Source organism: Pediculus humanus, genomic scaffold (assembly GCF_000006295.1).
Source record: "Pediculus humanus corporis 1103172107644 genomic scaffold, whole genome shotgun sequence".
In the NCBI taxonomy this organism is placed as follows: Eukaryota; Metazoa; Arthropoda; class Insecta; order Psocodea; family Pediculidae; genus Pediculus; species Pediculus humanus.
In genome coordinates, this window is record NW_002987255.1 from 322211 (window position 1) to 338713 (window position 16503).

At 26.3% G+C, this 16503-nt stretch overlaps 2 protein-coding genes across 2 annotated transcripts; both read left to right on the forward strand.

Annotated features, from left to right (window-relative positions):
• Positions 1 to 1961: 1961 nt before the first annotated feature.
• Positions 1962 to 6069, forward strand: Phum_PHUM269190 (uncharacterized protein; the record flags this gene model as incomplete). Its single annotated transcript, XM_002426688.1, has 2 exons — positions 1962 to 2039; positions 3340 to 6069. 2 exons carry the CDS (start codon positions 1962 to 1964, stop codon positions 6067 to 6069), a joined length of 2808 nt encoding a protein of 935 aa, XP_002426733.1.
• An 8816-nt stretch (positions 6070 to 14885) lies between these two features.
• Phum_PHUM269200 (B-cell CLL/lymphoma 6 member B protein, putative) lies at positions 14886 to 15791 on the forward strand (the record flags this gene model as incomplete). The annotated part of the gene is made up of 2 exons (XM_002426689.1): positions 14886 to 15656; positions 15774 to 15791. The coding sequence occupies 2 exons, from the start codon at positions 14886 to 14888 to the stop codon at positions 15789 to 15791; spliced, it is 789 nt and encodes a 262-aa protein (XP_002426734.1).
• Between the last annotated feature and the right edge of the window lie 712 nt (positions 15792 to 16503).

Below are 16503 nucleotides of genomic sequence, written 5' to 3' on the forward strand. Positions count from 1 at the left end.
AGTTTCATTTTATTTTTTTGTTTTTTAAATAAATGTACTGATTTTTAATTGAAATTATTATTGAGATTTTAATTATTAAAGTGTAGTTTTGTGAAAAATGAATAAAATTTTAAGTGAACTTACTTTAAAAAACTAATAACTTTCCGTGAGTAGGTTTTGTGATATTCAAATTTTTTTTTGTCCGGCACCGGATATTCGGACAATTGTTTACAATCGAATTTTACTCGTTTTTTTTTTTTTTTTTTTCCTTCGACGTTTCGGTAATAAGTAAGTAGACGATTTTTTTTTTTTTTGTTTTCATTTAATTTAAATTAATTATTAGATTTTGACAATTTATGTTTTAATCTTCTGTTTAAAGTCAGGTAAGTGTCATTATTATTATTTTTTTTTTTAAATTTTAAACGTTACAAAAGGAATGTGTCTTGTGTAAAAAAAAAAAATTCTTAACCTAAAAGTAAAAATACCCTTTAATTTTATAATAAAAATCTTTTAAGTTGAATTAAAAACAAGGAGGAATAATTTAATGAAATATTTAATTCAAAACTTAGAAAACCTAGGAAAATTATAAAATTTAATAATATTTAATAACCGAATATTTCGTTTTAACTTAATTTTTTTTATAGTTATAATAATTATTTCAACGAAAATCCGATTGAACATTATTTTTTTTTCCAAAATTAAAAAATTCATTGGAGTAAGAAATAAAATTTTTATATTTCTTTATATTTTTGTAGAAATTATAAAATGAAAAACATGAAAGGATTTCCCGGATTTTTTTACAAAAACTTTTGTTTTTTTTTTTTTTTTTTTTTTTTTTTCTTTCCACTTCATTTAAAATTCTTCTTATACCGCACCGTTTTTATTTCGAAAAATTCAAATGTGTCCAAACGAATCGATTTAGAAAAAAAGGGAAAAAAAAATTTTTTTTTACATAAGTTAGGTGTACTCATATTGAATCTCGTGCGTAACGTCGCGATTAAAAATTTATTGCTATTATTGTCTTCATGTTTTACATGTTTAAAAAAATCATTTTGGTTTAATTTTTTTTGGGGCTAATCGATTTCACAGGCGTTTTTTACTTTTTTTTTCAATTACCTCATTTTTACATGAGTTTCTATATCAGGGAAAGAAAATTTTTTAAATTTTATTCCCTTTATTGTACTTTTTTTTTGTTTTTTTTTTTTTTTTTTCCATAACTTATAAATAAGTAAAGCGCAGGGTTTTCATAGGAGATAGAGAGAGAGAGAGGAAGAGCGGACAGGGAATCTGGAAAAGCCAGACGTGAATATTGATCCAGACGACCCCGACCTGCCCCACTTTGCCACTGGCTCAACTGCAAAACGTCTCACCTCGCCGACTTTTACGCCCACTTGCATCCTCTGCAGGATGACCCTTAATTTATTTTTTTTTAAATATTTTTTTCTTCTTCTTTAAAAAATTAATAATTTTCAAAAACGACCAAATAATTAAAAAGGTAAATAATTTCAATACAATAACTGAGAGTTCAATAATATGTTATTTACATTATTATTATTATTAGTTTGTTTCCCTTTATTTATGTGTTTAAACCCCCTCCCCCCTCCCCTCCCCCATGATATCAATTTTATGAAAATAAAACATTTTGAGTTTTTCACACGGTTTCGAAATATTTATTAAATTTATTGGTGTATGTCGTAGGATAATGTGTGGCCATCATAATTTTTATTTATTATATGTGACAAAAAAAATTTTTTTTTTTTTGATGCATTCTGAGTAAGTCTCGAATTAAAATAAAAGTAAGTAATTTATCCGATAATTTAAAACTATTTAAAACGAGCTTGAAGTCGGTTTAATGTCAAAGACAAGTTTTAACCGATGACTGGATATGCGTGAAAAATCGTAAAAGGTATACCATTAATATATATGTGTATCATTTACCGTTGTTTCGTCAGTGATCTGAAACATTGCTGAATCCAATGCAAATGCACGCGTTTCAGTGTCGAGGAATAGCTCGAAGAAAAACATTTTTGTCCTGCCGTGCCGAATTAAAATTAGCTTCGGTATGTGGCAGGCTTCGTACCTTTGAATCCCGCAGTGAAAAAAAAAAAAAAAAAACTTTATTACGCTTCGAAACACAATAATTTTATTAAGAAGTGAATATTGAGTGGGGGGAGCCATTAATCGAAATTGAAAAAAAAAAAAAAAAAAAAAAAAAAAAGGTACGATTACCGCTTACGATTAAGACACAAAATTTTGCATGAAGTGTGTATTACAGAAATTCTTTTTTTGTTGTCATCGTACTGACGTAGAAGGTATAAATAATAATGAGTTTAATCAAAAATTGAAACAAATAAAATTTGTCAAAAGATGGCATTATTATTATTATTATTATTATATTGTGCCTAACGGTTAAAACGTTCTGGTATTCGGATTTTCGATATGAAAAAAAAAAAAACGAAGATAAATTATTGACTCGTGATGAGAAATTCAATGTCTAGTTAGCAATTTAGACCAAAGTTAGGCTGGTTAATAGATCCGTACTTGTACTATAGCATATAATTATCATTATGAACGAATGTGATTTTAAGTCATGCGTCATGTTCTAAAGCTTCATTTTGCTAAATTTTTTTTTTCTTCTTCTTTTTTTTTTTAAATTTAGAATGCAGTCTGTTTAAAATTATATTATGACTTATTATATATATACATAAATTGAAAAAATTAATGAAATTTTGTGTTATAAATTAATTATTAAAATTGAAAGATTGGTTAAAAAATCAATTAGATAATAAACGTATATGATAAAATACAAGTAAGTGTAATGATGATATTTTTATAATTATTGTTAAAAATTCCCTTTTAGGATTCGTAAAAGTTGAAAACAAATTACAATCTGACAACATATTGTTTGTTGTTGTTTTAGTTCTTGGAAGTGGAAAAGAAATAAAACTTTACTTGGTTATGAAACTTTGATTTTTTGTTGCAAATTTTTTATTGCAATAATTTTCAACGTTTTTAAACGTATCATTGATCAATAATAAATAATAATAATAATAATTTATGGTATTATAAAAAAAAAATTAAATTTTGTTTGGCTTATCATCAAATTGTATCAAAATTTAAAAAAAAAAAAAGTTTAAAAATATTAACTATATTTATTATATCGTAACTAGTTTTTATAATATACGTGTGTATAATGTATTATGTATGACTAGTACTTTTTTCTTCTTCTTTTTTTTAGGTTGGTTTTACTATTTGTCTCGCCTGTAAGAAAATAAAAATTGTTTTTTTTTTTTTTTTTTTTTTGTGTGTGTTTAAACTCATCGAATATGATTTTTCCGTGAGGCCGTCGTTATTGATTAGAATGCCATTTTCTTTAAAAAAAATTCAATTTTATATTTTTTATTAATGGCTTTTTACCCTGATGAACTTTCACCTATTGAACTGAATAATAATTTTGGAAAATTGTGCGATTCATCGGATTTATTAAATGCATTGAAAAATCGAAAACAACGGAAATCCGGTTTTATTGGAAAAAAAGATATGGCGATGAGTAGCTTTGCCACAATCACAGAAGAGAAAGAAGAAGAAATATCAAACGACGGTAGCATAAATGAACGAAATAAAAATAATAATAATAATAGTAATTATTTAAACGTAAATACAAAATTAAACAGTGGGTTAATTCAAAATAAAAAAATTATATTTCCAAAACCGAAGAAATATATCACGACTGCTCGGATAGTACAAAAAGAAATAGGAAATTTAAAAGGTGAACTTAATTGTGACGAACCTGATAGTAAAATGACTCGACCCTCATCTCAAGACTCTTGTGACAACACAACGGAAACGGAAAGAAATTTAAATTCGGACACTGATTTAACTGATGTAAAAAGTAATCATGATTCGAAACAGATATTAAAAAATAAAAACAATCCATTAGATAATTCAAAAAATAAAAATAAAAAATTTTTTCAAAATTATATGCTGCCGGAAATTCCCATTGAATCACAATGGAAAAAAGTTGTTTTTGAGCCTTCGTCCGGAATAAGTAGGCCAAAATGTAGGGTAAGAAAACTCGATGATTCGATACCTTCTAGTGACGTCGAACAAAGTAAAATGGAAAATAAAAAGAAAAATATAAATTTATCTAAATTGAAAAATAATTCCGAGTCGCTTAGGTTGAACAATGAAAATAAAAAAAAACAGGGAGTTATAGGAAAGGAAAGAGGAGCGACGACAACATCGTCTACGACAACCCTTAAAAAAACAAACGAAGAATCAAACGTTGATAATAAAAGGAAAAGAAAAACAAACAAACATCAAAGAATTGAAAAAAAATCGTTTAACATGAAAGACGTTGTCAACGTGTATAAAAATTTAGCTTACGGATCCGAACGGGAAATAAAATCCTTCGTTGAAAATCTATCGTTTGTTAAAGATGAAAAGATACCGGAAAATGATAAAAATTTATTATCAGTCATGAATTTGAAAGTTTTAGAAAATAAAATAAAAAGATTTGCTAAAAATAATGGGCAAAATCAAAAAAATAATAAACTTTCCGCGAAGGAAAAAATTAAAAGAAAAAAAACAGACAAGAGTACCAAGAAAAATCGGAAAGCTCACATTGAAAGATTAGCAAGACACAAAATCATTAAGGTACCCGCGGTGTCGAACAATTGTTATCCAAACAGGAAAACATCCAATGGTGATGCCTCCGTAGCCGCCGTCGCGGATAAAATAATATCATCTGAACGGAAAAGACCAGCGGGATCCGATGAAAAAGAACCTTGGAAATATGTCGGGATGCAAAGCATTCTGGATAAATCATATTTAGTGTATCCGGCTTATCCCCGCTCAATAAATCTCGGTAAAAATTTTAAAAAGGTCAAAAGATCACCAATCGGAACGAAAAACACGGAATCAAATTTTAAAATAAACAAGGGTTTTCGGGATCTCGAAAAAATATCGTCGAATTCTTTATCACGGGAATCGAAGGCATCGAAAAATCTCAGAGTTGGGAAAATGGCCGACAAAAGAACCTCAAAAACTAAAACGTTTTTAACGAATGATAAAAAATATACAAAAACCGTCGACACTCGTCAATTGAATAAAACGGTAAATCGTTCTTCGGCGACCACAGTTTGCACCGTTGAATTTCAACCCTCTATGGCCCAGGGAGGATTTCAAAAAAAAAATTTCCCCCCAAAAGAATCGGAAAAAATGAATTCGAGTTTACTTTTTTATCTTCACGGCGCTAAAGCCATTAACGTTAAATCTCCTTATTCGGATCGACAATTTTCCCGAGTGAAATTTTTTCGTAAAGACTCAAATGGGACTTCGCCACTAATAAAAGGATTAATTCAAAAAGATGCCACTAATAATAATAATAATAATAATAATAATAATAATAATAATAATAATAATAATAATAATAATAATAATAATAATAATAATAATAATAATAATAATAATAATAAAAATAACGGTAAATATTTTTTAAAAAAAATTAGCCTTCCCTACGATGGGAACGAAATCAGACGATCATTTGATTCAATTAATTTCGACGAAGATATTCAAAATATAACCGATTTTATGAATTATAAAAATTTTACGGAATATCGGAAAGAAATTCCGAGTCGGAAAATTCAAAAAATCGGATCCGTGGTAAAACCAATAAAAACTGGAGGAGGGTGTTTACCACAATCGTGGATATCTTCAGTTCCAAATAATCATTATCAACATTATCATCATCATCATCATCACAATCACAATCATCATCGTGATGATGATGAGCAGCACCCTCCTAGATTTTCGGTTTCTCTTTTGAATCGTGACGAACCACGTGACGATAATGAAACCCTTTCTCCAGATTCATTTATGAGAGAAATATCGAAAAACGTTGAACATTTTCAATATTTACCGGATACGGAAAATAATAGAAAAGTAATAAGTCAATTTTTCAAAGATTTGGAAAACAAAATTGAAAAATCAAAAAATAAAAACTTTGAGGGGGGATTCGAATTAAAAGATAATAATAATTATTCTTATATTAACGGTACTAATTGGCCGATTCCCATAATGGGTTATTAACGTACAAAAGGAACAATGGGGGGAAGGGGGGGGGGAAGCGAGTGTGCAAAATGAAAATTTAAATTTATTGTCCTTAAAAATGAAATATAGTAAAGTATTTTATTTTTTATTATTTTATTTTTTTTTTTATCGAAAATATATACACATGTGAAAAACGTTTTTGAAAACTTTATGGTAAAACTAAATAATAATAATAATAATAATAAACAATGAAAAAAAAAGTGACATGACATGAAGTCATAAGAATCATCAATACTACTCTTACGTGAAAATAATTTAATTTTATTTATATAGATTTACTATTAGGTAATAATAATAATGATACTATTTATACGTAATACGCACAGTATTTTAAAATGAAAAATAAATAAATATTTTCGAAAAAAAAAAAAAAAATATATAAAATTTTATGAAAAACTTTTTGTTTATTTTTTCATTGAAATTTAATAGAATAAATTTTTTGTAAATAACATAGTTATTAATATAATTAGGTAATTATATATATATATATATATATATATATATATATATATATATATATATATATATATATATATATATAATCATTTATTTTAAATCGTATTTTTATGACGTCATAAAAATAAAATAAAAATTTTGTTAACTAAAAATTTGTCTAACAATTACGTTAATTTAAAATAAGAAAAAGAAAAAGAAAAATACACGGATTATCGTTTGTATAGTTTTAAAAATCATCAAATTTAAATTTAAATTTAAATTTAATTTTTTTTTTTTTTTTTATTATTGAGATTTCGATTCTGTTTGTTGAAAAAAAAAAAAAAGAAAAAAGAAAAATACTGCAAAATAGCTGGAATCGACCGATTAAATGGCCTTGTTGGCAATCGATACGGCGAGACGAAATGCACGCAAACTTTTGCGCATTGCACAATATTCTCTCACAAAGCCCCTGGCACCCTTTTCGCCTTTTTTTTTTTTTTTTTTTTTCATTTTAAATGTTTTCATACGTTTTCCTTTAAATTTTTCTCTCCCTCTCTCTCCCTTCTTTTAATATATTGTTTAAATAAAAAAAATTTTTTTATTTGTATTTATTAGGAAATTATTATTATTATTATAAACGATTAAGTAATAATAGTTTTTTTTTTTTAATAATCAATTTTATTTATTTCTTCGCACACGATCGATAATTATCATCGATTTTTAATTAATAATAATAATAATAATAATAATAATAATAATAATAATAATAATAATAATAATAATAATAAAATAGTAATCATATATAATAAGTCCTCATTTTGTTATTTGTGAATAAAAAAAATTTTTTGTTTTTGTTTTATGAGACTCGACTAGCGTTTAAATAAAATTTTTTTTTTTTTTTTTTTTTTACATGTTAAAACAAAGACTCTTTGATAATTTTTTTTTTTTTCGCCATGATTGGTTCGAATAATTTGTTTTGTTTTACTAATAAATGGGGGGGGAGGGGTTTAGTATAATATGTTGTGATCGCATGGGTTTTCTTAAACAACAGAAAATTAATTTTAAAAAACTGACCAACCTTTTCACGTCTCTTCTTTTTTTTTTTTTTTTTGTCTTTTCTTAAAAAATAGTCAAAATGTTTAGAATTTGCTCGAGTTCCTTTTTTTTTTTTTTTTTTTTTTTTTAGCAACCGTACAAAATTTTTGGTCAAAAAATGAAAATTTTATTTTTTAATTTTGTTACCGTGACATGCAATAATAACAAATTGACACGCATGAGCACTCTTATAAAAAGTAAAAAAAAAAAAAAAAAAAAAAGTCAAATTTTTTACGGTTGCTCGCCATTTGATGTTTACATCTTATGAAATATTATTCCGATCGCTTTTTTTTTTTTTTTTTAACCATTACAAAAAAAAAACTTGATCATATTTATATATATATATAAATAATATAAAATTTTATTAACTTTAATAGTACCCGCGAAATATCAATATGAATCATATTAAAACGTGATAATAAATACAAAAGAAAGAGAGAGAGAGAAAAAGAAAAAAATTTCCTCTCGGTTCACATCGTGAACATTTTATTTATATTATAAAAGGTAATAATAATAATAATAATAATAATAATTTTTATATAATATACATGAATCCACGTAAAATTATTCTCCCTTCGTAAAACAAATTATATATATATATATCATGTCAAATTTGTATTAAAAAAAAATTATTATTATTATTTTAATAATAATTTTACAAACACTGTTAATTTAAATAATGATTATTAAAAAAAAAAAAACAATAAACAATTATGTAATTGTTAGGTTAAGAATTAAAATAATTTTATATCTAAATTGAATAATAATAATAATAATAATAATAATTGATCCCCTTCGGTAGACTGTAAATACAAAATCTTTAAAAAAAAAAAAAATTGAAAAAGGCGTTATTGAAAACACAGGACGATGATGGTAGAGCAGCACACAGTTAATCGTTATAAGATAAAAAAGGATAGAAAAAAATTATATACATATTTACACAAATAAGCATTTAATACTTATAAATATTATTATTATTATTGTTGTCGTCGTTGGTAAAAAATTATTTAATAATAATAATAATTCGCGACGCGGTAGTTTTTTTTTTTTTTTTTTAAATGTAATTTAAAACTAATATATATATATATATATATATATATATATAAGGTAGATGTATACTGAGAGAGAGAGAGATAAATTTGCCACACGTATAGTTGAAATGAATTTTTAACAGAAATAATCGTTAATAAAATTAAAATTAAATATTGTTATATAATTGTCGGTTAATAATCGTTTACCATTAAAAATACATAAATAATAATAATAATACTAATTTAAACGGGTGTAAAAATATTATTATTATTATTATTATTATTATTATTATTATTGTTGTTGTTGTTTACTTACTCTTAATACTCGTATATCGAGATCAATAACAATAATAATAATAATTTATACTTCACACGTAAACGAACGTTTTTTTTTTTTCTTTTATACTAAAATCATAAAGGTATTTCGTTGATTATTTTTTTTTTCCAGTATAAAAAAAAAAGTATAGTATAGTTAAGTATAATACATGGGTATAAAAGTGGATGCGTGCATGTGCGTGCGTGAGTGCGTGCGTGCGTGCGTGCGTGCGTGTATTTCTTGCGTTCATGCGATGCCATGTCATGTAGGAAGTTCGTATGGAAGCCCTTTATTATGTTTTTCCTTTAAAAAAAATTGAAACCGGTTTTTTTCTTTCCCTTTTTACCTTGCATTGCCTTGCTTTGCCTTGCCTGAGTTCTTTTTTTTTTTTTTTTTTTTTTTTTTTTTTTTTAATTATATTCAATGGAAAAAAAGGTAAAAAAATTCGTTTTTGTTTCCTTTTTTGTTACAAAAAAAAAAATTTAATAAGATAATTTTGTTGATCGGCCATTTTATCGGATATTTTAATACAATATCTATGTATAAATTGGTTTTTTTAAAAACACATCTTTTGTGAAAGAAAGAAAGAAAGATACCAACCTTTAAAAAAAAAAAAAAAAAAAAAAAAAATGGAACGGCCCCGAGTTAGAGGAATTTGACCTAGAAACGGAAACGGGAAAAAAATCGATTTTCCCGTCGGGGTCGAACGCGCCACGTTTGTCAGACGAATAAAAAAAAAAAAAAAAAAAAAAAAAAAAAAAGAACCAAATCCTTCCATTCCTGGATATTTTCTCTCTCTCTCTCTCTCTCTTTTTTTTTTTTAAATTTAATTTTTTATTAACAACATTTTATTAAGGGTTTTCAAATTTAAAAAAAAAAAAAAAATTTTTTTTGGTTATTGTTTCTTCCCTATTTTCATTTTCCACCCCTTTCCTTCCCCTCCCCTCCTCCGATAAACGCTTAATTTTTATGAAAAAAAAAAAAAAACAAATATCCCGTCCTATATATACGATAAATAAATATATTGATAAACCACGGTCCGCCACGGTTCCCCCTTTCGCGGTCCCCCACGGTCCTGTTTTTCCCTAAAATCATCATTATTTGAAAAAAAAACTACGTCATAACAAGATTGAATTATATAAACAGATTTGTAAAATAATTTAGTGTTTTAATTACATTATTTTGGTGGCATTTTAATAATAATAATAATAATGATGATTATAATGATGATAATGATAATGATAATGACGACGACGACGACGACGACGACAATGGTGGTGGTGATGATGATGATGATAATGATAATAATAATAATAATAATAATAATAAAGTGCAAGGAAAAATTATTTAATGCACGGCTGGCATCTCGCCTCCGACTCTTCTCTCCCCGCACGCCTTGACGGCTCAGACTTCTGCATTAGCCTCCTCCTCCTCCTCCTACTCCTCCGCCTCCTACTCCCTCTTCTTCCTATTCCTCTCCTCTTTCACGATTCCTATTCCATCGTGTCGTTCCTCCCTCCTTTTTTTTTTTTTTTTTTTTTTTCTCTCTATAATATTTCCCCTCTTTTCTCTTCGGGTTCTCTCGTTCCCCTCACGCCTCTTCATTGACCGGTGCCCGAGAGTCATTTCAACATCTGCTTTCAGACGTTGCTCACAGAGTAAAAATGTCAGTGCTAGAAATCGGAAAATAATTATTATTTACGAGTGTTAAAAAAAAAAAAAAAAAAAAAAGTAAATAAATAAAAAATTTTAAAATGTTTTGCAGTTAAGTAATAATAATATATATATAAAAAAAAAATATCGAGTGCGAGATTTGTATTTAACACACTATATCGAGTTTAATTATTTATTATTATCATCATCGCCATCATTTTTTTTTCCGAGTGTTAGAAAAAGGGTTTTATTATTATTATTATTATGATTTTCGTCATTGCTGTCGTAGTCGAATGAAATGATTAAATACCTGCCTACGACGTCGAGTTTTCGACTTTTGCTTCTGATGATGGAATGTCAACAGTGAATAAATAGTTCAAACTTCTTCCGGCCGCTGCGCTGTCTGTCGTAGGTAAATTTTCGTAGCCATTAGTTAGTAGCCCGCCGACACCGCTGTGTGGAAGTCGTGCGCGGTTTCTCTCGGTGAAAAGTTAGCGTAAATATTACATGTAAAATCCACGCTCACAAAAAAATAATTCAAATTGAGCAAACAACAACAAAAAAAAAAAATACGTATATTTATTTATATTATTATTTTCATTTATTAACTACGTTGTTATTTGTTGCACGTTAACGAGCATTTGTCGCAGGTAAAAAAAAAAAAATTTATTTTTGATTATAAACGATTTTAATATTTTTAACATGCACCGCAATCGATTGGTTACCTAAACATGTATATATATATATACGAAATTAAAACGTTATAAAAAAATCTTATTTTATTATTATTATTATTATTATTATTATTATTATTATTATTATTATTATTATTATTATTACATATTATGATTTTTATTCACCGCATTGTTTTTATTAATGTAAAATAAAATGTTTATTATTATTATTATCTTTTTGATTATTAAATAAAATGTTAGATTAGTGTAGAATTTATTTTTTAAAATTATTATCATTGGTTTAGAGAAAACAAGAGTGCAAAAATTGCAAGCGCCATTTTAGCAATGCGGTCATCAACGGTCTATTTTTAGCCGCGGTTTTTAAATAGGCCTCCGGCTACACGTCGAAAATTCATTCTGAAACAAGTTCATTGTTTCAATTTCACATTGTTTCATGTTGTTTTTTTTTTTTTTTTTCTTTTTTTCTTTATGCATACTTAAATACGTACATAGATACACGCACGCACACAAACACGCACATGAACACGAATTCACGCACGCACGCACACACGCACTCACGCACGCATGCACGCACTCACTCACTCACTCACGCACACATTTATTTATTTACAAATTAATTTTTATTACATATATTTTAAAATGTTAAGTATAATAATGGTAATGTAATTCAAAAGTTTTTCTTTTTATATATTGCGTGTGTGCGAGTGAGTGTGATTAAACTTTACGTTGAAAAATAATCATCGTTCTTGGTTAGAATATAACAAAAAAAAAAAAAAAACTTTCAAATATTTTTTCTTTTTTGTTGTTGTTGTTGTTGTTGTTGTAGGAATAAAAAAAAAAAAAAAAATGAAGTAAAATGATTTTTTTTTAAAAAAAAAAAAGGAGAAAAAAAAGCGTTTTCGTGAGTTTACGTTAAATTCGATTAAATTTAAAATAAAATTTCATAACATTTTCTTAATTTTTTTTATTTTTATTTATTTATTAATAATTTAACTGTTTTCGCTTTTATTTATTTCAATTGTATAATTATTTATTATATTTGCACACGCACACGCACACGCACATTTCCATAAAAATATTATCGTAGTGAAACCAAGACGTACGATCAATAATTATCGAAAATTATATTTTATTATCACTTATTTTTATATTATTATTATTATTATTATTATTATTTTCATTTTAAACTCGAACGAGATTCGTAAAGAAAAAGGGAAAAAAAATTTTTTTTTTAAAAACTATTAAATAATTTATTTATTTATTTTTGATATAGTAAACTATAAGAGTGTGTTTGTATGTTTTATTATGTGTCTCTGTGACCAAATTATTAGTTAAATATTAATTTTTATTTATTGAAATTATTTGTTGAGATGATTGATTGTTTTTCTGTTTGATATTGAAAAAAAAGAAAAGAGTGATTGTGGGGGAGGGGGTGTGGGTGGTAAACGTGTAGTAGAAAAACGCATTAAAAAAAAAAATAATAATAATATTAATACCCCTATCGATTTCAATTTTTGAAAAAAAAAAAAAAAAAAAATTATGTATTTATACATAAATAATTATTGTTTTTGTTTGTTTGATTTTGTCGAGTGTAGTAGGGAAAAAATATATTTTGTAAGTTGCCAACGCCGACCATAAAAGTTTAGCGAGAGAATATTCATTTTTCGTGTTTTATACGTGCCACTAAAGGTCTTAACTTCCGCTATTTCGATCGAACATCCATGTTTGATCGATAGATGGATGGATGGATGGATGAAATTATGCAGTGGCCAAAAAAAAGAAAGAAAGAAAGAAAAATTAGTTTCACCGAATCGAGTTTAAAGGTTATTTCAGGTTTATATCAAAAACTATAAAAAAAAAAAATAATAATAAATAAATTATTAAGTAAACATGGCGTTTTTTCCTTTAAATAAAATTATAGGAAAATAATAATAATAATTGTAACTTGCATCGTGATTCGATTTATGATGATGATGATGATGATGATGATTCTTATTCGGGTGACCGATCGGTCACATTTGCCGGCAAGTTAAAAAAAAAAAAAATAGATTTTTAATAAGAAAATTAAATTTTATCTATCGTTAATGCGATTACGTTATTTTAATATTATTAATTTAATCGTTCAAATAAAGGAAATCCAAGGAAAAATTTTTTTTTTTTGAGAAAAAATATCAGGTTTTAACTTGTAAATTTTTGATGAAAAAATCGATTTAAAGTATATTAAAGGAAAGAAAAATGTTTCTGCGTAATTGATGTATCGATGATGATGATAATAATAATAATAATAATAATAATAATAATAATTACGATGTAATAGAAAAGTAAAATAAGAATTAAAATTTGTTGCGCGACAAAAAAAAAAAAAAAATTTCAATACATATTGAGTAATGCTCATGGTCATTATTTTAACCTTTTTGTTAATTTGTTTCTTTTTTTTCTGTGCGTGTGTGCGTGTGTGCGCGTGCGTGTGCGTTGTCAAATTATATACCTGAAAAAAAAAATCAAAATTTTAAAATAATTATTTTATTTTTTAACGTTTAACTAATTCTTTTAACCGATGCCTTTCGTATTTATTTATTTATTTATTTTTTTTTTTTTTATTAAAATTAATGAAAAATAATAATAAAAATATATATCTATAATAATATTATAATAAATAAATAATAGAAATGTAAAACTTAATGTCGTCGTTTAAGGTTTTTTTTTATATAAAAAATAATTAATTAAAAAATATGTATATGTAACGAAAAAAAAAAAAAAACAAAAGCCCTTTTGATTTATTAAAAAATAAATAAAAAGTTTAATAATAACTGATAATGATGATGATGATGATGATGATGATGATGAGGACAAATAATGAAGTATGTCCTAGGATAAAAATGTTAGCACAAGATTAAATTGAGTTTTTTATTGTCGTAGCCTAGGTTACCGTTCAGAGTTTCCGTGTGTTTCCACCGGTTTATAATTCTTTTTTTTTTTTTTCTAAAAATGATATTAATAATAAATTATAGGAAATTTCAGGAATTAATTGAGGGTACCATGGACATGGGAAACCCTCTATGCGTGATTCCTAAAAATCACAAATTGTTAATAACATTTTGTTGTTATTTATTTATTTATCCTCATCGGAGTGTAAATAAATATATAATTCAAATTAACGTTTTTTTTTCTCTCTCTTAAATCGGAATTGTTTGGAGACGGAATAATTGACAAATAAAATTTATATTTTATTCTACTTTTCCTATTTTAAAGAAATTAAACAAATTTTACATTTAATAAACTTAAATAATTTTTTTTTTTGTTGGATTGCATGGCTGTTATGACTTTGGTTTTTTTGTTTTCATCTTTTACGTGTTTATTTTATTTTTATTAATTGTTATCTATTTTATATATATATATATATATATATATATACAAATTTTTAACGATTTGAAAAATGTATAATATAAAACAAAACAATAGTAACGAGGCGCTTAGAATTTTGTTTTTTTTTTTTTTAATAAATTTATTTTTGAAAAAATTGAAAAACAAAATTGTGGGATTCTCTGTTTCAGGTACTATTCACAAGACATGGGAAGTGAGCATTACTGCCTTAGGTGGAATAATCATCAGAGTAATCTTCTTGGCGTGTTCAGTCAACTTCTCCAAGACGAAAGTTTGGTGGACGTGACGTTAGCTTGCGCCGAAGGACACTCTATTAGAGCTCATAAAGTTGTACTCTCGGCTTGTTCTTCTTATTTTCAAACGCTTTTCATCGATCATCCCAACAGGCATCCCATCGTTATTTTGAAAGATGTGTGTTTTGAAGAGTTGAAAACTATTGTAGATTTTATGTATAAAGGTGAAGTGAACGTAGAATATTGTCAACTCTCTGCACTTCTGAAAACGGCTGAAAGTTTAAAAGTTAAGGGTTTAACAGAAATGACGAATCTGAGTTCGACCAGTTCGACGGAAATAATAAAAAAAGAAAAAACGGAAAAGGACTCGGATGAAACGGAAACGTTTTCATCTAAAAAAAATTCGGAAGAAGGAGAAATAACAGCCGTTACAGAGACTGTTAATAAAAGACTGACGAACGAGAACACCAAATCACCGTCCTCCTGTTTGCCGGCAAACAAAAAACTTCTCGTGGAACAGGAATGCGAAGAGATAGCAGAGACGGAAGCAAACAAAACAGATTCTGCATCTGATTCGTGTGCTAAAGGAGGATGTCCGGGTCCAACCGAAATGAGTGCCTCAGGCATGGCTCTATGCCAAATGCCTTCTTCGTGTTCTTCTCCCCACGTTAGCGAACCGTTTCCCGGAACATCGTGCTTACCACCGGTTCAACAAGTTCCTTTGGTAAGTCTTTATAATTTTATTTTATTTTTTTTTATTTTAAAATCGAATCGTTGATTAATTTTCGGGATCGTTTGTCGAACAAAATGCCATTTTAAAAAAACGGAAAATTTCCCTCAGAGAAAAGGAGGATATTAGTTATTTTTGTTTTTAAAAAAATTTGTTTTATACATTTAAAATACATATACATACATACATACATAGAAACATATACACATATGGGTCATATTGATGAGAAAATTTGTGTGTGTGTGTGTGTGTGTCAGGCCCCTTTTCCTCTTATTTAAAAATAAATAAATGAACGAGTGGGTACTTTTAAAAGATACTTTTAATTGATCCGAGGGTAGTTTTTGGTGGAATTGATTTTTCCCATTAATTTTCTTATACATTTCACCGTTTTAATAGTAGGTACGGGCACTTTTATTTAAAAAGAAAAAAAAAAGAAAAACTCGAATCAAACGTTGTCTCAATTTTTTTTTAATTTTATCACTCTTGTTATTTATTAAAAATTTAAATAAATTATCACTAATCAAATAAAAATTTCTTTCTCTCGTATATGATTGCGTACAAGTTTTTTTTTTTTTTTTTTTTTTTTTTTGTTTTACTTTGCATACATATTATAATTATAAATAAGAGGTTGTTAATTTTTTTTTTTTCACCTCCGAGAATAGGATGTGTATATGCGACGGTGTTTTGTTTACTTTTCCAGGTTTACTATTCCATCCGGTCCGGTTAGGATTAATTGTTTTAACATCCTCGAAGGAGGCTCTTTTTATTTAAAAAAATTTTTTTTTTTTTTTCTTTACCTTTTTTTATTTCAAATTTCAAATGATGAAAATGTGATTGACTG